We start from the raw sequence: 22,474 nt of genomic DNA, 5'->3' as shown, positions 1-22,474 counted from the left end.
GTCTGCTCTTCTAAACTTGGCCAGTATAACACTCGTTTGTTTGTTTGTTTGTTTGTTTGTTTGTTTGTTTAAATACTATCAATGAAGTATTTTGAGATTCACCATTCATGCTTCCAAGTGGGACATGAACTTCTCTGGGATGGGACAGGATGGGATAAAAAGTTTAGGTCAAATGTCAACCCTCTAATTCATGGCCATAAACACAATATATAACTTGTAAGCTTCCAGCTATGTAGTGGGGCCAGTGCCCTAGCCTTGCAGTTATGCACATTCAGTACTATTTGGAAGCACTAAGTGCCTCATACATTATGAGTATTTTACTTTCCCTTCTGAAGTTTCATGCTTTAGTCAGAATTGCTGACAAGACATGTGGTGTTGGCAGAGGACTCAGCTTACCATTCCCTTATTCAACCCCCAAGATGGCACTGTGCTAGCTCCTGGTCCTTCCTAGGGACAGGTTTCTATGGCAACACAGGTCTCTAAGCAAGGTGAAGGGAACTTGGTGTTTGAAGGCTGAGAGTCCACCTGCATGTGTGTAAGCCCCTTCCAAGTGGCAGGTGACCTGTGAGCACACTCTAATGAGGAACTGAGAAACAGTGTATGTATGTCAAGGATATCTTGTGCTTAGTGTTAAAGTTGTATAGAGGGGGTTGGGGATTTAGCTCAGTGGTAGAGCACTTGCCTAGGAAGCACAAGGCCCTGGGTTTGATCCCCAGCTCCGAAAAAAAGAACCAAAAAAAAGTTGTATAGAGAATGTTCCTGTTTTGATTTTGCTTTTAAATCTGTTTACCACCTGATCCAAGAGTACTATAATTTCTTCTTTTACCTCATCCCAAGTATTGCTGGGTTCTGCTTAATTAGATCCAGACTCCATTAGCCCATCAGCATCAGAACATAGATTCCGAGGATCAAATTGAACTCTCAGACTTGATAGCAGATGTCCTTACCCACTGAGCCACCTCTATTGGTGAACCTGTGATTTTTATTTTATTTTTATTTTTTAATTCCCCAGTTTCTCCCTCAGTGGGCCAACCTTAAGAACGAAGCTCCTTGCTACAAGAACCTACCCTTATTCTCCAGAGGGCCGCTTAGGGGTTCAGACTTTGCAGGCAAGGTTGTGAAGCCTGGTTCTGCCACCTAATTAACACTTGTTTATATTAATTAGTTGCCACATGTACAGAAGGCAGTGATCCTTTTTTGAAGTTTCCAGTTACAGACCTAATAAGATTTGGCCTGAATTGGGATATTCAGAACCTCCCAAGGCAAGGTTACCGCGTCCAAGTCCTCTACAAGTTTCTCTTTCAGGCATAGACAGCTCTACAGCCATTTTTCCATAACGTCCTTCATTCATCCCGAAGGATGGATGGAACAGGAGGGTGTGCACAGGCGCTCCTGAGTTTTTGGTACTCCTTGTCAGGTGTTAAAACAAAGGGGACCATTGTGTTTCTTGGAACTGATCTAAAAGTCTGTGTTTGAGATTAAGATCTAAGGAAATGCATTTCCGTTTAACACCCAGTAGTTTCTGATTGTGAAGACTCCCAACCTGTGCATCGGCGCCATGCGTGACTCCAGACTCCAGCCTCTTCTGTTGGTTCCTTTAATTAGTAGGAATTAAGTGGAGGCTGCTGCATATTTTGAGAATAAATAACACTGTTTAAACTTAGGCAGCCTCAACCATTAACTTAACCGCTGGATTCTCGCTGCTACATGTCTCCTGAATAGATCAGCATAATCTTAACTAGGACTTAAAAATCCTTCATCCTCTCTCGGGAACTTAGAACGTGAAGCCCATGGGAGTCTTTGGGGGCTTAATGACTTTAATTATGGCAAGAAATATCTTCTGGTGGGTAGGAGTGCAGCTGGTGGGAGAGACCTTTCTCAGTGAAGCCGGATGGGAACTGGCAGAAAGGCAGTCATGGGGGGAGGGGGGACTGAGAGGGGGACTGGGGGGTGGGTGGGGGAGGTTGGCCGCAGGGCCTCTGAATTCTGAACTGTGTTTGTGGCTTCGGAGCTTTGATCACTTGCCAGGGAAACCTGGAAGGTCAGACCAGGCTGCAGCCAAGCCCTGGAATGAGGAGCCAAGTCAGTGGAGCGGGCAGCACTATGTCACCGCCCTCTCCTCCCCCCCTGGAGGAAGGAACCCTATCTGCAGCCCCATCCTTTGCTCTTCTTTCTGCTTTGGTCTTCTTTTGAATTGGGGGCTCTAAGGCCTGAAATAAGCCAACAGAATGCCTTCCAAATGTGGCTTGGTAAAATCAGATACAGATATGTTGTATGTACCTTAGAGGAAATCAGGGCTGCTTTTTATTTGTTTTTAATTCTGTGTGTGTCTAGTACAAATTACTCCAGAGCACAGGTGATCTCTCCTGGTGGCTTGTGTCAGGTTTCCCCATTTCTTTTAACATTTCCACCCCACCCCTGCCTTGTTTCTTGGCACCAAGTTTTTCCCCTGGTTCCCTGTGTGCCCTAGTGTGTGACCTCATTTCCTATGGAATGAAAAGTTTCTGTCAGAAAACAGGGCCCTTGGTGAGTCCTCTTTGAGCCCCTTTGCCTGGTGTGACTCATGCTTTAGGGTACAGGGGCTGTCCAGAGTACGCAAGAGCCTGGTGCCTGGGTGGTCACTGCCTGGAGGAAAGTGAAGGAAGGAAAACGTGAGGAGTGAAGGTTTAAAATCCATTTAGTGATCTCCAGGGAGAAAGAAGGGGTGTACAAGGACCCAGTGAGTGGCTGTCTGGACCCGGAAGACTCACCAAGAGAGAACTGATGGTGGTGGTAGGCATGGGAGCCCATGGGTCCACTGGTTGATCTCCATTGTCTTGAATAACCCCTACCACAGCCACCACCACATGGCCTCCTCTACATGGCCTCCCTGGCAACAGGAGCAGGACCCTGTACAACATCAGAAGCTTATTCCTGCCACTCTGTACGTCTGTGGGCTGCAGAAGGGAAGGACTGGTGTCTCTCAGGCTGGTGCTTAAGAGCTGTGAAGCTGTGGTTTCTGCACCAGTGCTCCTAGAGAGCCAGGCTCCATGTCTCATGTCCGTGCCTTGTTCTCTCTTGCAAGTGGTAGAATAGGTTCCATCCATCCTCTAGGCCAGAGGACGGCCAAGGAAGGGCACATATCCAAGGGGAGTCATCTGGCGGCTTTTCTTCATCGGAACTCTAAGGAAAATTCACTTTCACCCAGAGAGAAAAAGGACACAGCACACACTGTAAATATACAGGATTTTTTTTTTTTTTTTTTGGAGAGCTTTGAAATCCAGAGATGTGTGTGCACACAAAGCCCAGGGCCTAAGAGCCACAGACAGAGCCACTTTGGAGTTAAGCCTGGCCAGAGACAAGATGTCTGCCTTAGAACTCAAAAGCCTCCTCAGCAGTACAGCAGAAGATGGTGCAAATAAGAAGGCAGGTCTTGAAATTTGAAGTGTGAAGACTGCAGATTGCAGAGTTCCAAGAAGACATAGCTAAATAGATCTTTCCTGATGGAAGAGTTGGAGGATCCACAGCAAACCCAGTGAACCCAGCAAACACTGCAGTCAGTGTTGGCAGCAGCAAAGCCCAAGTATGGCTTACCACTGAGTAAAACTGATGCTGTGTGAGTGAGTGCAAGAGGATTGGGCTGCTCCTTGGTGCTGTGAATCAACTGTAAGGAAGTCTGATGTCTAGGCTGCCCTCTAGTGTGGGAAGCTTTTGAAGATTGGTGCAGCAATATGGAGCTGAATGCAAGGGTTAGGTAAGCCATGAAGGGCAAGGTAGTGAGGTAAAGCTGAGCCCTGGGGTGCTGCATGCCTCATCCTGCAATGGGAAGGACACTCAGAGAACCAATAGGAGGACTGTCGTCTGATAAAGGGAGAGGGCCATCGAGTTTGGAAGCAGATAGTAAGAGAGGTCAAATTTTAAGCATCCTTAAAAGCAATATAGATCTCTGACTAAGAAAGGTCCTTGTGCTGTGCTGTGCTATGCTGTGCTGTGCTGTGGGTAAGACTGGCTGGGTAGGGAGAGACCCAAGGATAAAATAGTTGACTCACAACGTGGTGATAGGGTAGCAAGAGTGGAGAAAGATTGTAGGTAGATTTGGAAGTTGAAATCAGTATAGCTTGGCAAGCAGTTAAATGTAAGGGTGAAGCACCAGACTACAGTCTTCATGTACCACCTTGAAAGGGAGCCCAAGTTGTAGGGAAGAAGGAATTGCTTTTATTTGGTTTCATTTCTTTGGATTTTTCAAGACAGTGTCTCACCATATTCATAAACTCTTTAGACCTCTGACTGATTCAGACTTGCAGTGCTCCGTCTGCCCCAGCCTCTTAAGTGCTAGAATGACAGATATGCACCACCACAAGCAACTTAAAAGTTGGGGTCGAATGAATCATAGGCCCATGGCACACACACTGTCCTGCTCAAGAAATGGCCCACAAGTCTCTGAGATGATGTACTCTGCCCTGCTCTGGAAATAGCTGCAGAAGTTTGGAGAAATCCAATCTGAAGCAGAAAGCTAGTGCCAAGTCATAGGAAGCAGTCCTTGGGCCTCCAGTACCACAAATTCCCCACTGTCGCCATTTCTGCCCACATGGTTAGGGTGCTATTCCTGAGCACATCTGAGAGCTCCGAGACTGTTCATGTGAATGAAGGGAAGAGACCCCGGCACCTCATCTGCTTAAGAGAGAGTGCTGCACTCAGAGATTATCAGTGCCTATGATGCTTCCAAAAGGCCCTTATTTGTGTCTTCCTTGAAGTTGTCTACCAGAGCAAAGTATCAATCCTTCCACCTGTGAGAGTAAGACGTGAGAGAGGGTTGATAATCCTTTCACCCAAGCATACTGCACACCGCGGAGCATTGATCCAAGCAAAACCTGCTTCACAGCAGGGCAGGTATTCTATGCATTGCTTCAGAAGGCTTTCTACTGCTGGGGAGTCGGAACTGCCCAAACATGAATATGCTTCACACACATACAGATCGCTCTAGAATATGCTTCCAGATGACAGCAGCCAGGAAAATAGGTCGTCGCTTTCATATATGCACTTTGAGAAAAGCCACTCTAGAGACAGGATAAGCAATCTGGTGTTCTTCATCTCTTGCCCTTATACCCCTGAACTAAACACCAACCCCTCCTGGTACAGCCCCAGAGGAATGATGTTGTTCCACAATCATTACATACAGCTGACATGCTCCACAGGGACAAAGACCTGTCACCATGTCTGCTATTCAGTGCTATATGTGTTCCCAGGGTTGGCACACACAGTAACCTGGCTAATAACTGCTGTTGAACAGCTAAGTTAGTGAATGGTAATGCAATCAGAATCAGACCTTTTCTCCTGGGGCCATCTGTTTTGTTAGGCTTTATGGAGAATACAAATGCAACCTATAACATCTACCTTTTGACCCCTAGGAATGTTTGCATGTAGGACCACTCAGATATTTTAAGGACAGGTGCCACAGAGACTGTAGCTAGCCCCTGCCTGCCTGTGTTGTTCATTTATGTCATTTTACTTCGTCATTAGTACAGGCTCGAATGAAATCTAAGAAGTATATTCTGTGAAGATTCTTAATAATCTTCCTGCTTCTTTGGCAGTATTTCTCTGTCTTAAGGAAATGGGAATGAAAGTCAAGGTCCATTTAATATAATAGTAGAAGACAGAAATAGTCATCAAAATGGATATCAAAAATATATGAGAAGGATCCAGACCTGATAGTGAAGGACTGTAATCTCAGATGCTTAGGAAGACAAGGCAGAGGACTACAAAGTCAAAAACATGCCTGTGCAACTTAGGGAGATCCTGTGTCAAAGTAAGAGAGGGAGGGAGGAGGGGAGGGAGGAGGGAGAGAGGAGGGAGAGAGAGAGAGAGAGAGAGAGAGAGAGAGAGAACTGGAGATAGATTGGTTACACGAGCACCTGTGAAGGGGCCTGTCACCATTGACACACACCTTTAATCTCAGCACTGAGGCAGTAGGATCCCTGTGAGTAGAAACCAGCCTGTACCTGGTAAGTTTCAGGACAGCCAAGGCTACATAGTGAGATCTTGTCTCAAAACAAACAAATTTCAATCTTGTGGTACATACCTGTAATCTCAGCACAGGATCACGAGTTCAAGAGCAACCTAGGCTACAAAGTAATACCCTCTTTTAAAAAAAATAAATAAATAACGGGGCTGGAGAGGTGCCACTGGCTGTTCTTCCAGGGGACCTTTTAGTTCTCAGCACCCAAGGAGGAACTTAAAACTGTCTGTAATTCCAGTTCCAGGGGATCCAACTCCCTCACCGACATGAATGCAGGTAAAACACTAGTGTAATACAAATACATTTAAAAATTAAAATAAAAATAGTAACACTAACACACACACACACACACACACACACACACACTGATTGGAATCCTTATATGTTAGATAGAACCTCCCATGAGCAGCTGACACATACTTGAGCTATGGACAGCTCAACTCCTTGTTAGCCTATCATCCAGAACTCAGAGCAGTGGTTTGTTACTGCCCTCTGCTGTGAACCCAGGTTGTCAGTGACTCTCACCTGGCCAGGTTCACCAGACTGTCTTCCCCAGCCTTTCTTTCAAGCAGCTTTATCTTGAGAGTTTTTAAAGCATCAGGGGTATAATACTTTAATATCAAATATACTGGTCACAAGACTGGTAATCTTCTACCTAGGTTTTAGACTTATTTGAAATACAATAATCTGGCAGGAAGTTGACTAGAAAAAATTACCTAAGATAAGAAAATTTGCTCAAAAAATCTTGACTCTTCAGGTTTTTAGAATTATATTGAGTCAGGAGGAAAAGTATAACCAAGCAATATTCTAAGATTTTAAATATAATGACAGCTCCATTTTGTAAAGGAAGGTTACTGGTGGCCTTTTCTTGAGGATTAAACAAATTCAGGATTAATCTGCTAGGCAAGCACTCTGCCACAGAGTAACATCCCCAGCCATCACATTATCTTCTAAAGCCAGCTGTCAACAGGCAAGATCTCAATAGGACCCCTCCATCATCCTGATATGTGCAGGAACTACAGGTTATTTCAGTAACACAGAATGTTTGTTTTGTTTTTTAAGACAAGGTTTTTCTGTGTAGCTCTGGCTGTCCTGGAACTAACACACTCTCTCTCTCTCCCTCTCTCCCTCTCTCCCTCTCTCCCTCTCTCCTTCCCTCCCTCCCTTCCCCCCTCTCCCCCCCCACCTCTGCTCTCTGTTGACCAGGCTGGCCTTGAACTCAGAGAGATTCACCTGCCTTTGTCTCTTGTGCCTGTGATTAAAGGTGTGTACCACCACCAACCAGCTATTTCACATGTTTTTTAAAAAAGTCTCATGGTCCAAAGTGCCCTCCAACTCCATGTTGCTGAGATGACTTTGAACTTTGGGATCCTCCTGCCTCTACCTCTTAAATGCTGGAATTGCAGGCACCATACTAGTTTTATGCAGTACTGAGGATCACTTTATAAAGTGCTAGGGCTTCATGCATGGTTGGCAAATCTACCCACTATGTTACATCTCTAGCCTCAATAAGTAGAATTTTAAGGTAATTCACGAAAATTAAGCATTCCTCAGCCACAATATTTGTCCGTGCATTAGTGAATTGTGTCTGAAGTTGGGCTGTAGATGGGATTTAAGCACTTTATTCTCTTCCTGCCTTCCTCACCAAAGAAAACAAGTATGTTTTAAAGCATCTTTTGTAAGGCTGAGTAGGGAACCCAGTGGTAAAGCACATACCTGGTGTGGATGAGGCCCAAGGTTCATCCCCCAGCTCTATGAGGTCTGTCCTGAGTGGATCATGCCTCTGCAACGAATAAACATTCATGTTCTTGTGGAACAAGAAATACTGGGAAGCCAGGGAGGCCCTCTGGCTGTGTGTTTCCCTGAGGCACATTCCAGGAAGGCATTCCCTACCCAGGTGCTGCGATTGCTGCCAGCCTCTCCAGGTGCACCAGCATCAAAGCTGGAGAACAAGCACTCCCAGTCAGGACATACCTGAACTCACACTCCCCACAGGTATTGTTTGATGTGCTGGATCGCTGGCTGAAAGCAGAATTAAAAGCATGAGAGGCCCCTTTTATTTCTTCCTCTAGGAATAGAATTTGTGAAGAAGCCTAGGTTACCACTAGGGCAGAAACACAAGCACCTACTCAGAAGCCTGTGACTGTGCCCTCAGGAACTTAACAGGCAAGATCATGCTACCTTGACTTCTTTCGGGAGCATGGCTGTTCTGAGGCTGGGACTAAAAGAGACTCAGTGACTTAAGATGCACTTGCTTAGCATGGACAAAGCCTGGGTTTGACCCCAGCACTACCTAGAAGAGAAATACTGAACCTCACTAGTCATTTGTGATCACTGACTGGTGAAAAAGTGAGGTGATCCTCAAGCAACTTTCTGATTGTTCAGTCTCTATTTGTTTTTAAGGAAGCTGCCTGTAGGACAAGGACAAATTCTATAGCACTATACCCAGAATTCCAGGGTTTCTTAAACTTCCAAGGCTTTATCCCCGGTATCACTAAATTTTGACTTTCTGGTCCCAAGTTCAGGGGATTGGCTTAAAAAGCAATGGGGTTACACTGCCCTCTAGTGGTCCAGTAAAGTCTCTGCCCACTGGGTTGGTGCACCTGTCAGTACAGATTATTCCTGTCGAAGGAATTTGGATTTATTCTCAAACACTTGGGCCCACAGTGACATGACCTCTGAGCACTGGCTGAAATTGCCCATCTTTTAGCATGCTGGCTTGAGAATTTGTTTTGTTTTCCCTGGTGAGTGGCTGTCTCTGTTACAAGAGTTCAAGTCCTAAAAGCAAGGATGTGTCTCATGTCCCCTCCTCCTTCTATAGACTCAGCTCTGCTGTTCACTTAGCTGGAGATAGAGTTAGAAGTCCATTGAGGTGGAAAGGGATCTTTTCTCTCACTCTCTACTCCAACAACAAAAGAGCCCTATCACCTCTCATTTGTTTCTAAGCCTTCTTGTCTTGTCCCTCTGACCTCTAGTTTTCCAACTGGTGGGATTATCCGAGTCCCTGAGAGCTTACAGAACCTCGCTTCCTGGGCCTGCCTCCAGCCCCACTGAAACAGTCTCTGTGGTTGGAGCCAGGAAATCTGCTTTACAAACTTCCCAAGTGGTTTTTAATGTGCAGCCTAGCTTGGCAGCCAACTGCTCTAGATCCCCACTTATCATTCTTTATAACATCCCACCCTCAGTCTCCAGAGGTCTTCAGCTTGTGTCACGAGTTAAAAGTGACCATTTTGAGATTCATTCAGAAATAGTCAGCATGCTATCTTAACTGGATGACATGGGAAAGAAGAAAGGACCACAGGAGACAAACCAAAAGCATTTACTCTGATTGCCGGGCCAGTGTGTTTATAGCAGAAATACCAAACCAACCCAGCTGCCCATCTGTAGTGTTGTGTTTAATGTTCTGGCCAGATTGGGGGGCGGGTAAGGACAGGCTTCTGCAGTAGTCAGTCACTCACTCCCACCCGTTCTAAGTCTTTGGGCTCTCAAGACGATAGGACAAAATAGGCAGTGCCTCCTGTTTTGCAGATGAGAATGCCAGGACTTAGGAAAGAGGATCAACTTGCTCAGGGGCACAGACATTGCTTGCTGTCCCTGCTGCATTCTGAAGCCATGCCTGGTTTATAAGGCTGGTGTTGGCAGAGTCAGAGGACAGAGTTGCCAACCTGCTCTTTTTCACTCCACCAGGCCAAGAGAGCAGTTCAGCGGGGAGCTACCGCCGTTATCTTTGACGTATCTGAAAACCCAGAAGCCATCGACCAGGTAAACCACCACTACAACCAGTCCTACTGACTGCCTAAGAAATAATTGCTTTGGTTGTCTTGAGTAGTCACTATTGTGACACTCTTGTCTCAGATCCTTTAACTTGTCCACTGAAGTTAAGATGCGTGTGTTTCAGTATCATACCTGAGAGAGGCACAGAAAGTCGTTGTGGGTTGAGGGGTTAGGGGTGAGGGACATTTTCAAAGAGTCTCTGGGCTTCTGGGCAGCTCAGCCCATCTTAAAACAAATATAGCATCCTATCCTATCCTCGCTTTTCTGGGAACCCCAAGGCTATATATAAGGCTTGATGACCTCAAGGATTTCCAAATGGAGATTCAGCGTTTGCCCCCCTCCCGCCATGTGTGTGTGTGGAGGGGGGGGTGTCTGCATTGAAAATGATCACTTGACCTTGGATGTACCAATCAAGCACTCTACTACTGAGCCACATTCCAGATCCCCTTGTTCCTTAAATAAGCATGTCTTCTAACTGGTGTCCTCTCTTCTTCGTCAGCTAAACCAAGGCTCCGAAGACCCCCTTAAGAGGCCAGTGGTGTATGTGAAGGGTGCAGATGCTGTCAAGCTGATGAACATTGTCAACAAGCAGAAAGTAGCTCGAGCAAGGATCCAGCACCTCCCTCCTCGAGTGAGTGGCAGCTTACCTGTTGTCCTCCTGGTGCCTTTGCCTCCTTTGAGGCACAGCCTCTCATCCCTATATCTAGAACGCTGGTATAATGGAGCTTCCTACAGGCTGAGCTCAGCTGCGTCACAGGAGGACAGAGAGATTTTTCACCCATAGTTTTTTATTTGTGAAAATTTGTAAAAACTTATAGAAACAGACGTTGTTTGCTATGAAGTCTGGTTTCTCCAACCTGGCATTGCTTGGCTTCCTGTGTTTCCTTCTCTTCATCTGACCTAGAGATGAGAAAAGGCCTGTACTTCCTTCTTTCTATCAGGTAGATTACTCGCTTGGAACTCCCCGACTCACAAATAAGAATGTTAAGAATTACTCAAAACATTGAAAATTACTCAGGCCTCAGACTATTTGTTGGTGACATGTAGTAGTCAGATGCCTCTTCAGAGTGCTGAAGCAATATTACTGCCCACTGATACTTCACCCCAAGAAAAGAAACCAGGGAAGTTTGCAGAACTGACATCTTCTCCTCAGGCTTGGACTGAAGCATTCTAGGAATCTGGGGCTAGTGCCCAATGTATGTTTTCTATCCTCCTCAGAATTAGTGAACTGTTGCCAGGTGGAGTGATTCTCCCACCTAAATCAAGTATCCGGGTAGCACAGCATCTCACCAGAGTCCTGTTCTTACTGGATAAATGCATGTCCTAGGTAGAGCAGCTTCAGGTGACAGAGACCGTGTTCTACACAGCAAAGATAAGGACTGCCAGGTGTGCCTCAGTTGGTAGAGGGTTTGCCCAGTGTCCACCAAGTCTGAAGTTAACTGTATAAAGCCACCGTGGTGGCACAGCTGTGACCTCAGCACTTAGAAGGTGGTGGGTGTAGAGTTATAAATTCAGGGTCATCTTCAGTTCTGCTAGGTAGAAGACCAGCCTAGAATGAATGCTGCCTTGCAGCCCCCTACCTCACCCCAAGAGAAGAAACAAGGGAACTTCACAGGACTGACTTGCTGGCTTCTTTTTAAAGGAAAAAGGAATTCTTGGTAAATGTGACTCATTGTAGTGGAAGCTGATATTGTGGAAGCAGCATACAATTTTCTGAGTTGTTGTAAACCATTAAATACATGGTTACTAATCATTGTTCCCTCAAAACACCCCTCCTCTGTCTGTCGCTGTGATGACTTGTGTTATTCAGAGGGGCTTTTCTCACTCGTCACACCAAGCTGCAGTGCTTTGATGGCAGGCTGACCTCTACAGATGGCTCTCCCAGCTACTGGAGAGCCTCAGGCCACTTTAGCTCCCCAATCCTCATCCTGGCCACACTGAAGGCACCATCATTGTACATGTGAGCAGAACTCCAGAAGCTTCCTACACACTGAGGGATACTGTCCTCATTCATCCACTCCATTTCCTAACCAGGACTGACAGCCCACATGCCACCGAAGAGAACATGGTTCATGGCATTTGTGTTCTATTCTAGCAACCCACCGAGTACTTTGACATGGGGATTTTCCTGGCATTCTTCGTCGTGGTCTCCTTGGTCTGCCTCATTCTCCTTGTCAAAATCAAGCTGAAGCAGCGTCGTAGTCAGGTAACCCCTAGGAGTAACCTGTGAACCTCATTGCCCTGTTGCTGATGAAAGTTAGGGGAGCCAGGTATAGTGGCACACTCTTTTAATCCCAGTACTTGGGAGGCAGAGGCAAGTGGGTCTCTGAGTTCAAGGCCAGCTTAGTCTATATAGTGAGTGCCAGTATAGTCGGGGCTGTTACACAGAGAAACCCTGTCTCACAAAACGAAAAAAGAAAATTAGGGATCTCTCCTGCCTGCTGTTATGGCACCCATCCTGTCTCAGTGGCTTAGAGAATAGTAGACCTCAAGTACTGAGCCCTTATGTTGAGATCAAGCCTGCCCAGAAAGACCTCAGCATTGGGGGTGTTCCAAGCTAGTGTTTTGAGGGAAATGTTTAAGTAAGTGTTGCTTTGGAACGTGAGACCTTGCTCCTCAATAGGTCTGAGGTTGGTAGAAATACAGTCAGGCCCCTGGGTCTTATGATGATAAACACGTAGCTATAGGTAGTACTGTAGCAAGCCCATTACTGTAGCTTATAAGAGAGAAATAACTAGGCAGAGGGCAGTGAGAGGGGAATCAGGACTCTACACTCTTAGATACGTGGCAGTGTGACACCCTGAGAGAGACAGTGCCTTAGATGGTGACTGTCAAAGGGAGGTTTCAGTTGTCAGGACGGTTGGGGGGCCATGGCCAGCAAGGCAGGATTCGGGGCTGGTGTGTGCACTCGGTGTATCAGATGCCGAGTGCTCAGTGCACTTCCGTTTTTCTGGCTTCTCAGCAAGGAGGGACATTTGGCCTAAAGCCCTTGAAAACCCAGTGCTGCACAGAATTGGGAAGTATCAGAGGCAGGGAGTTGCCTGTCCCCTTGAAGGCAAGACTTTGTGGTAGAGTCGTAGTGATCATGGGCACTGTTGGGGCTAGGAGATACAGTAGCAGTAGGAGTTTTGAACAGTTTCTCAAGGATCTGTTTGATTGACCTAAGTGAGATTAGTCTTGTCTGTCCCAGTGTCCTGAGCGCCATGGCCTGGGGTCAGACTACCACTGTTAATGCGTACCAACACTGACCATGCTCTGCCATGCAGAATTCCATGAACAGGCTGGCCGTGCAGGCTCTGGAGAAGATGGAAACCAGAAAGTTCAACTCCAAGAGCAAGGGGCGCCGGGAAGGAAGCTGTGGGGCCCTGGATACACTTAGCAGCGGCTCTACATCCGACTGTGCCATCTGTCTGGAGAAGTACATTGATGGAGAGGTAGCTGCAGAAACAGGGCTGCCTTGGCTGGGGAGGGATGTACAGGGCCCAAGAGATGCTGGAGACCACCATGACCATGACAGAGTGTCCCACACCCTAGAGTCAATGTGCAGGCTTCTAAAGGCATTTCTTCTGGGGCTGGGAAAGCACAGTACTCAGTAGACAGTACAGCTAGCACGTTCACGGTAGGCCAGGGTAGTAGCACATGCCAGCGGTTCTAGCACTTGAGAGGCTACTCAGAAGGATTGTGAATTTAAGATCCTGGCTCTGAAAAAACGCACATGGTTGAAGAGAAAATAAGTAGATAGAAGAACAAGTTGCTCGCTTTGCTTTCAAGAACTGGTTAAATAGTGAGTTTACTTGGAAAAGGCAAGCGACTGATGCCTTTGCTTCTGCTTGCACTCTATTAATAGTTGCAAGTATGGGGAGCAGTACAGACCCGCCATTCACATGGAACCGTCCAGCGTTAGCGGTTTGCTCCCTTTATGTCTGTCTCCAGGTGCATAGGTGCATACAAAGTGGGGTCAAATCACCCGAGAGTCCAGGCCTGGACAGCCCTCGGACAAGATGGCCCTGCTGACGTATAGATGACTGGGTGGAAGTGTGTGTGTACACGGGCCCTTGGATGATACTCTTTCATGCACTGTGGGTACAGACTCCTGGGTTCTGACGTAGCCAAGGCAGATTCTTGGTTTATGAACTTGGCAAGTGGCTTCATTCTGTGTCTGTGCCTGTGACACCAACCAGCAAACTAGATGCTCACAAAGGCTGTTTAGGTGAGAAGATACAAGCACTGTTTTAAAGACTTATTCATTTATTTATAAATGTATATGAGCACTCTGCATGTACACCTGTGTGCCACAAGAGGGCATCGGATCCCATTATAGATGGTTGTGAGCCACCATGTGGTTGCTGGAAATTGAACTCTGGAAGACCAGTCAGTGCTCTTAACCACTAAGCCATCTCTCCAATCTTGATACAGGCATTTTAAAGCGCCATATTGGTTATTTATTTGAATATCACTGTGTCAGCCTAGTGAGAAAAGAAAATAAAAGGAATAAGAACAAGTCAGGAGGGGTTGGGGATTTAGCTCAGTGGTAGAGCGCTTGCCTAGCAAGCACAAGGCCCTGGGTTCGGTCCCCAGCTCCGAAAAAAAAGAAAAGGGAAAAAAAGAAAAAAGAAAAAAAAAAAGAACAAGTCAGGAGGCTGCTTTCCTTAGAAACCAAGTAGCCCCATCAAGTGTTCCTTTCTACTCGACCTCATTCAAAGGTACTTAGAGGCGATCATCTATAGTCCAGTGGTTCTCAACCTTCCTAATGCTGTGACCCTTCCTAATACAGTTTCTTGTGTTATAGTGACCCCAACCTTAAAATAATTTCCATTACTAAATAGCTGTAATTTTGCTACTGGTATGAAACATGCTATACATGTCTGTTTTTTCAGATGATCTTTTGAGGTTTTAACCCATAGGTTTAGAACCACAGATCTACGTTAATATAGATGTCCTGGGGTGTTTGCTACTCTCCCTGTAAACCCTATGCTCCCTGGCCTGTGGCTTTGGACTTAGGTGTGCCCCCAGCTTCTGGAAAGGAATCTGCTTCCTTACATTCCTTATCCTTTACCCCTGTAGCTGTGGTTCAGGCAGGTGGATTGGGCAGTTTCCTTCTCCTTATGGGCCCTAATTCAAGGAATGAAATCAGCCTTTAGAGTTAGTTAGGGAAGAGAGTGGGAAGTTCCTTGACTTTCCATTCCTGTAACAAATGTTTGCAGTAATAAACAGATAAGGAGCAAGTTTGTTTAAAGCACTTAGTTTTAGATGGTTGTTTTTGTTTGCTTTTAATGATTTTAGTGTATGAGTGCTCTATCTGCGTGTATACCTGAATGCCAGAAGAGGGCATTGGATCTTATTACAGATGGTTGTGAGTCATCATGTGGTTGCTGGGAATTGAACTCTGGACCTCTGGAAGAGCAGCCAATGCTCTTAACTCCTGAGCCAAACAGCCCAGTTTTGGACGTTTTAACCCATACATTTGACCACAATCCTTGATTAGGCTTCTGGAGAGGCAGCATATCATGACAAGAATATGTGTTGTCTAGGACTGGAGAGGTTCCCAATGTTTATGAGCACATGCTTCTCTTGGAGAGGATCTGACTTCAGTTCCAGCTTCCTCTTCTACTGTCCTCAGACAACTACACTCACATGCACAGGCATCAAGCATGCATACACATAATTAAAGTTAAAATTAAGGCAGTCAGGCAGCCTCCTAAGTCGTGTAATATGCAGCCATGAATTGCTCAGAACAATGGACCTTCTCCTTTTCTCCTCTTTTCTAAGCACGTTTTCTCTTACACTGCAGACTTCCTTGCTCCTTCTCCATGTATCTGACTCTGTGCCAGCTTAACTCAAGTGGCATGGCCCTCTTCTCTCCTCTGTTCTCCTCTGAGCAACTGATGAGAGATACTGCTTGCCTGGCCTGGGAGTTTTCTCTTTATCTCTAATACAATTATTCAGGAGGACATAAAAAGGGAGAAAGGCGGCCATGTCCCACTTGGCGCCCTTCCCTGGTACTGCTGAGCTAGGGACACTTAGGATCCATACTAGCACAGCTCAGGGCTGGTCTGTCCCCCACAGACTCCATTCAGGGAAGCACATGTGTGAGGATGAAGGCAGAAGGATCCTCTCTTCGCCCATCCTTCAGGCTGTGTTCTTTCTCTTTCTCTCTGCAGGAGCTTCGGGTCATCCCGTGTACCCATCGATTCCACAGGAAGTGTGTGGATCCATGGCTACTGCAGCACCATACCTGTCCCCACTGTCGGCACAACATCATAGGTAACTGCTGCAGGCCTCATCACACCCTCACCCTACAAAGTATGACAAGTGCGTGCTGCATGCTGTAAGCGTAGAGCGAGCTGAGCCAGTGCAGCCCCGTCTTCTGGCCCTGCAGGTGTGGGCCTTAGGTCTGGGAGGTCGGCTGCATAACTCTAACAGAACCTGGCATTGCGGATCACTTTGAGCTGCAAGTGGCGTGGCTCAGTGGCCCTAGGTTCGACTCCCCCATTAGTCCCCTGCCTCTCAAGAAAATCACTTGTGTTCAAGTTTGAGTTTCCAATTAAACAGGATCCTAGCTGGTTATGGTGATATATACCTGTATGCCCAGCATTTAGGACGTATAAGCAGAAGTTCAAGGTCATCTTTAGCTTTTTGGCAAGTCGGAGGCCAGTCTAGGGTACATGTCTGAGGGAAAAAGAAAAAATAAAAAATAAACCTCAGTGTCTTGAGCTGGCCTTCCTAAGCCTAAAGCCACATCTAACACAGAGGACAGTAATGTTGACTGCCCAGGCCTAGACTAAGGGTCATTTCCAGGGACACAGGGGATGATGAGTCTGCAATAGCAGTGTTTGTAGCTGCGCCCACATCATTACAGGGCAGTGTGGGAGGCCCTCTCGTCTTTGCATTTATTCTGCTTTCCTTAGACTCTGGGGAGATGGGAAAGAGACAGGTCGGTCTCTACCAGGTCTCATCTTGGAGGCGGCTCACAGGGTGGCAGGGCACGCACAGACTTCCCTTCACATGGCTCCGCCCGATGCTTCAGCCTCTACCCCATTATCTTGTTTCCTCCACCTCTTCCAGAACAAAAGGGAAATCCAGGTGCTGTTTGTGTGGAGACAAGCAACCTTACCCGTGGTCGGCAGCCAAGAGTGACCCTACCAGTACATTACCCAGGCCGTGTGCATAGGACCAATGCCATCCCAGCCTACCCTACTAGGACAAGTATGGACTCCCATGGCAACCCTGTCACACTGCTAACCATGGACCGGCATGGGGAGCAGAACCTCTATTCTCCACAAACACCCACCTACGTCCGTGGTTACCCACCCCTGCACCTGGACCACACTCTGGCCCCTCATCGCTGCAGCCTGGAACACCGGGCCTACTCACCAGCCCATCCCTTCCGCAGGCCCAAGTTCAGCAGCCGCAGCTTCTCCAAGGCAGCTTGCTTCTCCCAGTATGAGACCATGTACCAACACTACTACTTCCAGGGTCTCAGCTACCCAGAGCAGGAGAGCCAGCCAGTACCTAGCGTCACACCCAGGGGCCAGTCCCGTGCCTTCCCACCAAGTGGTGGCAGCAGCCTGCTCTTCCCCACCATGGTGCATATGGCCCCTCCAGCCCATGTGGAGAGTGGCAGCACGTCTAGCTTCAGTTGCTACCACGGGCACCGTTCTGTGTGTAGTGGCTACCTGGCTGACTGTCCTGGCAGCGATAGCAGCAGCAACAGCTCTGGCCAGTGCCGCTGCTCTTCCAGTGACTCTGTGGTGGACTGCACAGAAGTCAGCAACCAAGGTGTGTACGGGAGCTGCTCCACCTTCCGAAGCTCCCTCAGCAGCGACTACGACCCCTTCATCTACCGCAGCCGGGGGCCTGCTGTGCACCTTGAGGGCTCCCCGCCACCAGAGGAGCTTCCAGCAGCCCACAATCAAGGTGCTGGGCGGGGTGAGCCATGGCTAGGCCCTGCCTCTCCCTCAGGGGACCAGCTGTCCACCTGCAGCCTGGAGATGAACTACAGCAGCAACTCCTCGCTGGAACCCAGAGGGCCCAACAGCTCTACCTCAGAAGTGGGGCTCGAGGTTTCTCCTGGGGCCGCCCTGGACCTCAGGAGGACCTGGAAAGGGGGCCCAGAGGGACCATCATGTGCTTGCTGCTTTGAGCCCCAGCCCGTCACGCTGGGCTCTGGGATAGGAACAACTGCAGGTGGTAGCAGCTTATTCCTGGGTCCCCGACTCCTTGAGGACTGCAACCCTGCAAGTGGGGAGCCACAACTAGGGAGCTCCCAGGGCCTGTATGGCCTTCACTCAGACCATTATCCTAGGACAGATGGGGTGAAATATGAGGGCCTGCCCTGCTGCTTCTATGAAGAGAAGCAGGTGGCCCACAGTGCTGGCAGGGGCAATGGCTGCTACACTGAGGACTATTCAGTGAGTGTGCAGTACACACTCACCGAGGAACCCCCACCCAGCTGTTATGCAGGGCCCCGGGACTTGAGCCAGCGCATCCCCATTATTCCAGAGGATGTAGACTGTGACTTGGGCTTGCCCCAAGACTGCCAAGGGAGGCACAGCCACAGCCCCTGGGGTGGAGCACTGGGCTTGGACGGTCCCCGACTCCAATGGAGTCTGGGGACAACCCGGAAAGAGGAACAGGCTCCATGTTACCAAGCTGAGGTGCAGCCTGGCTGCTCTCCAGAGGAGGCAGATGCTTCCAGGGCTAGCCTCTCCAGTGCCCCCCAGGACACTCAGGAGTCCCTTGCCCTGGCTGCTGAGGCTTCAGGTGAGAACAGATGACAGTAGTATTTGTATAGAGATCCTTGTCTCAGGCCTTTTGTGTTTGGCTCCCTCTGTGCCCTTGGCTTCTGTACCTGATGACTTTCAAACATTGCTTCTCCACCCTACCCATCTTCAAACCTTCTAGCCATGATGCTGGCGTCTCTTCCCATCAGATGCTTCAGATCTCGAAAGCGTATCTCAATTTTACTAACTATTCCGCATCTCCTATAGTTCCCCTTAGTCCATCCCCGTGCCTACTAGAGAGCAAAGTCCTGACAAAGGTCACTGCAATTGCTTGTTGTTCTACCTGGGAGACCCAAGTCACAGTCCTTATACTAAAAAAATGTTGTAATGGCTTTCATTTACCTTTATGTCTGGTTTTGTGTGTTTTTGTTTTTGAGACAGGGTTTCTCTGTGTAGACCAGGCTGGTCTTGAACTCAGATCTCCCTGCTTCTGCCTCCTGAGTACTGGGATTAAAGGCGTGCACTAACACTGCCCAGTATAAGACATCTTCTAAATGGAGATGCTCCTTTTGATCCAGCCTTTGTCCTGTTCCTGCAGCATGCCAGGTTCATTTCCATCTCCGTCTGAGATCCTTCCGGCTTTCCTTTCCCCATCAGTGTCATTGATCCCTCTGCTATCGCCTAGGTCACCTCAAGCCAGGCACCTCATGGGAAGATCTGTGTGATCTGTGGTGGGTTTTCCCTGGTCGTTCAGTGCCCCTGGGAATTCACTTAACCTCACTTCTACCTATGCTTCCATGACATCCTAGGGTTTCCAGAAGTTTCAGTATAGCATAGCCATCAAGGGAGATCTGCTCAACCCGCCCTGACAGCTGCTCTCACTGTAGACTTGAGCTCCCCAAGAAAGGAGCCATTGCTGCCCCCTTTATCACACATGTAGTCCACTCACCGTCATGAACTGTCACTTCCAAGGGCCCCATAGACAGAGGATATCGATGCTCAAGGCCTTGCCCGACACACACTGCCCAAAGCCTGCTGTGCCGGCTCTCTCTCTCCACACCCTCGATGACTCTTCTCCCTCTCTCTCCCAGGACCAGGATCTGGCCCAGGCATCGGTACGCGAGCTTGAGCTCAGAAGGAACTCTTATGTAGAAATCGTGAACTGTACGGAGACTTTAAAGTCTGGCTTCCTCCCAAAACACACACACACACACACACACACACACACACACACACACACACACACACACACACACACACACACACACACACACATTAGCTTTGACAAACACAAAAGTGGTAATAAAGAGAGCCCTCCTCAACCCAAAATGTGAGCCCCTGTGGCACCCTTCCCCATTAGCAAACCACCAGACGAAATCTCTTGAGTCCTTTGCCTCTTTAATAATGTATTCTGTTTTGTAATGTGTGCTTGGGTTCCTGAGGTGTGTGGGATTGAGTTCTCTGTTTTTTTTTTTTTCTAAGATATTATATATAAATGTAAAAAGTTATTTAAATATATATATTTTAAAGAACCCTAACTACCAACTTCTGTTGAAAAAGAAAAAAAAAATCACTGCTGCATTAAATGAACCACGTCATGTGTTGATACTGTCGTCTCCCTGGAGGGACCTCAGGCCTTTGAAAAGCTCAGGGTTGCACCTGCCTTATTGAAAATGAACCAGAAACTTGAAGTAAAAAGCTAGTTGATATGGGTACAGACTCCAAGGAACAATACAAAGCTGCCTCTTCCTTTTTCCCTTTTTTGAGGCAAATCTGGACTTGGGGGTTTCCGGGAAGCCACACCTGTAGGCAGCAGTAGAACAGGAGGGAAGTTGGGGCAGTGTCAAACTGTCGTTGCCTAGGCCCAGTTTATTGGGGACAGTTCTGCCCATTCTCTTCTGTTCCTCTGACTCATCATCCCAAATAAGAGCAGAGATCTCAGTCTTTCTCCCGCAGAGGCTGTCCAGGACTGTGACCAGCCCTGTTACCAGGGTCTCTCTTCTGCACTCTAACCCCTGGGCAAGGGAAGAGGCGCTCTCACTCTGTCTGGCCTTGGAGTCTAATGTAAAATCATTTTGGGATTCATCAATTGCAGGGGTAATTTAAATGGGGTGTGCAGGGTGGACCCCCAGGAGGAATGTTGCTTTGTGGCCTTGGTGTCCTGTGGGACTAGAGGAACAAGCTTTCCTCTCTCTCTAGCAGTGCACTGTCCCTTGAAAGGTATGTTAGGGCACACTTGTGTCCATGGGTCTGGGGGTCAGCTGTTGCCCCCATAGGTTGCCTTCCTGGGGGACACATGCTTGACCCACAGGAGTGTACTAAGCTCCAACTGAACCAGTCTCCCATTCCCAGAAACGCCCTGGGGCTCTTTAGGCCTTTGCCTGGTGGCTGCAGTGGCTCATCCGGCCAGCAGATGTCTGCCAGCCTGTCTGCCTGATGCACTAGTATGTACTGACTCTCACGAGACAGACTATCAGATAGTTCGGACCCAAAGGGTAGGCTTTTGTATATTTTTTCCAGCCTCTTTTTTTTAAGGGGGGGAGTTTTTTAAACCCAAACCACTTTTGGTTTTTGTTGTTATTGCTTTTAAGATGTTTTGTTAATTTTTAAAAGGGAGAGAGAATCTATTTAAAACCACTTCAGGGATTGTAATCCTTTTTATTCAATATAGTCCTCATTCTTAAAGTATTTTCTTTTCCTTAGAGGAAGCTAATCGCCTGGCCCTGTGTTCGCTAACTCTCCTGGTCACTTCAAGTCATTCATTTAGCAGATGTCTTTTGCCATCGGGAAGAGTTTGGCCCAAAGGGTCTGAAAGCTCATTTACAGAATGGGGACCACCCTGGGTTGCGAGAGACAGAAATGACCCTTCTGCCAGTCAGGCTCCCGGGAAGTCATCCCAGGATCCAGACTGCACGTTTTTGAGATGATCAGAATACTTTATTCTTTAAAACCCCATTCTAGGATGAGGAAATTTACTTATTTCTATCCAGAATCTAACAAAAGAAGTCCCACATCAAATGGTCCAGCCATTTGCCCTTTAGGAAGTGACCATGGTGAAATTTGTCCTTCTGCCCAACTCTGGGTGTCGGTCTCTTGAGGCTTCTCCCCTGGGCTATGCCCTGTGCACCTGTTGCCGAGGGTGTGAGAAGGGCCTAAGCTGCTGACATGTGATCGGGGCTGCCTTTATTTCTGGGGCCAGGAGCAGCAGCTGCTAAGAACAGTGGCTTGCTCTACTGTGCAGGGGAATGGGGGCGCAGCTTTTAACATGACCTGCAAAGTGCAGCATCTCATTGTTGAGATGTTTGTTGTTTCTGGGTTTGCTTTTTTTGTTTTAGTGTCTATATGTGCATGTTTCTCCATTGGCTGAAACAGACCACAGAAAGACTTGCCTTTGTCCTGCCTTGCTAGAAAACCACTTCTCAGAACTCAAAGATGAGTAGAGAATTTGAATGCCACTAGACAGAGTCAAATAAACTCCCTTGAGAAAATGCTATTGGTGGGTGCTGGGAACTGGTAATTGTTGTAGTTTTGGGCTAGGAGAACAAAAGGAAGATTTAGAACAATTATCATGTTTGCACTGCCACATCAGACCAGAATAAATCCTTCTCTCATGCTACCATTTACATCAGAAGAAAATAATGTCTGAAGTTCTGAGACTCCCAGTACTGTTGGTGCCCTCTCTAGGGGAGGAGAAGGTGTAAGAGGAATGTCAATAGTATGTGGTAATTGTATAGCATGGACAAGGAGCACCCCACTTTCCCCTGGGAGCCCCTATAACATCTGAGTGTGTGATAGCAAGTATGGGCTTGATACTAGCCCTGGGTATAAAACAGCCATGTCAACTCAAATTCTAGAATCGGATGAAAATGGAAGTTTAGTCATTCTGTACCATGAGGTGCCTCTGTGGTCGCAGCTCCAGAAGCTGGCCATCTCCAGGCCCAGACCATTTTATTAGCTTCCAGCGTTAGTCCTGTGGTTCAGA

At 47.6% G+C, this 22,474-nt stretch overlaps 1 protein-coding gene across 1 annotated transcript in view; it reads left to right on the top strand.

Moving 5' to 3' along the window:
* Znrf3 (zinc and ring finger 3) overlaps nucleotides 1-18,677 on the top strand; it is a 146,715-nt gene extending 128,038 nt beyond the window's left edge. The window contains 6 exon segments of the mRNA XM_032917090.1: nucleotides 9,683-9,757; nucleotides 10,269-10,400; nucleotides 11,865-11,975; nucleotides 13,036-13,203; nucleotides 15,931-16,033; nucleotides 16,835-18,677. Of these exon segments, the coding sequence (XP_032772981.1) occupies nucleotides 9,683-9,757; nucleotides 10,269-10,400; nucleotides 11,865-11,975; nucleotides 13,036-13,203; nucleotides 15,931-16,033; nucleotides 16,835-18,546 (2,301 nt within the window). The 3' untranslated portion in view covers nucleotides 18,547-18,677.
* Nucleotides 18,678-22,474: the final 3,797 nt, after the last annotated feature.

Source organism: Rattus rattus, chromosome 11, assembly GCF_011064425.1.
Source record: "Rattus rattus isolate New Zealand chromosome 11, Rrattus_CSIRO_v1, whole genome shotgun sequence".
Taxonomy (NCBI): Eukaryota; Metazoa; Chordata; class Mammalia; order Rodentia; family Muridae; genus Rattus; species Rattus rattus.
Note: the sequence above shows the minus strand (reverse complement) of the source record. Positions and strands in the feature narration are given on the sequence as shown.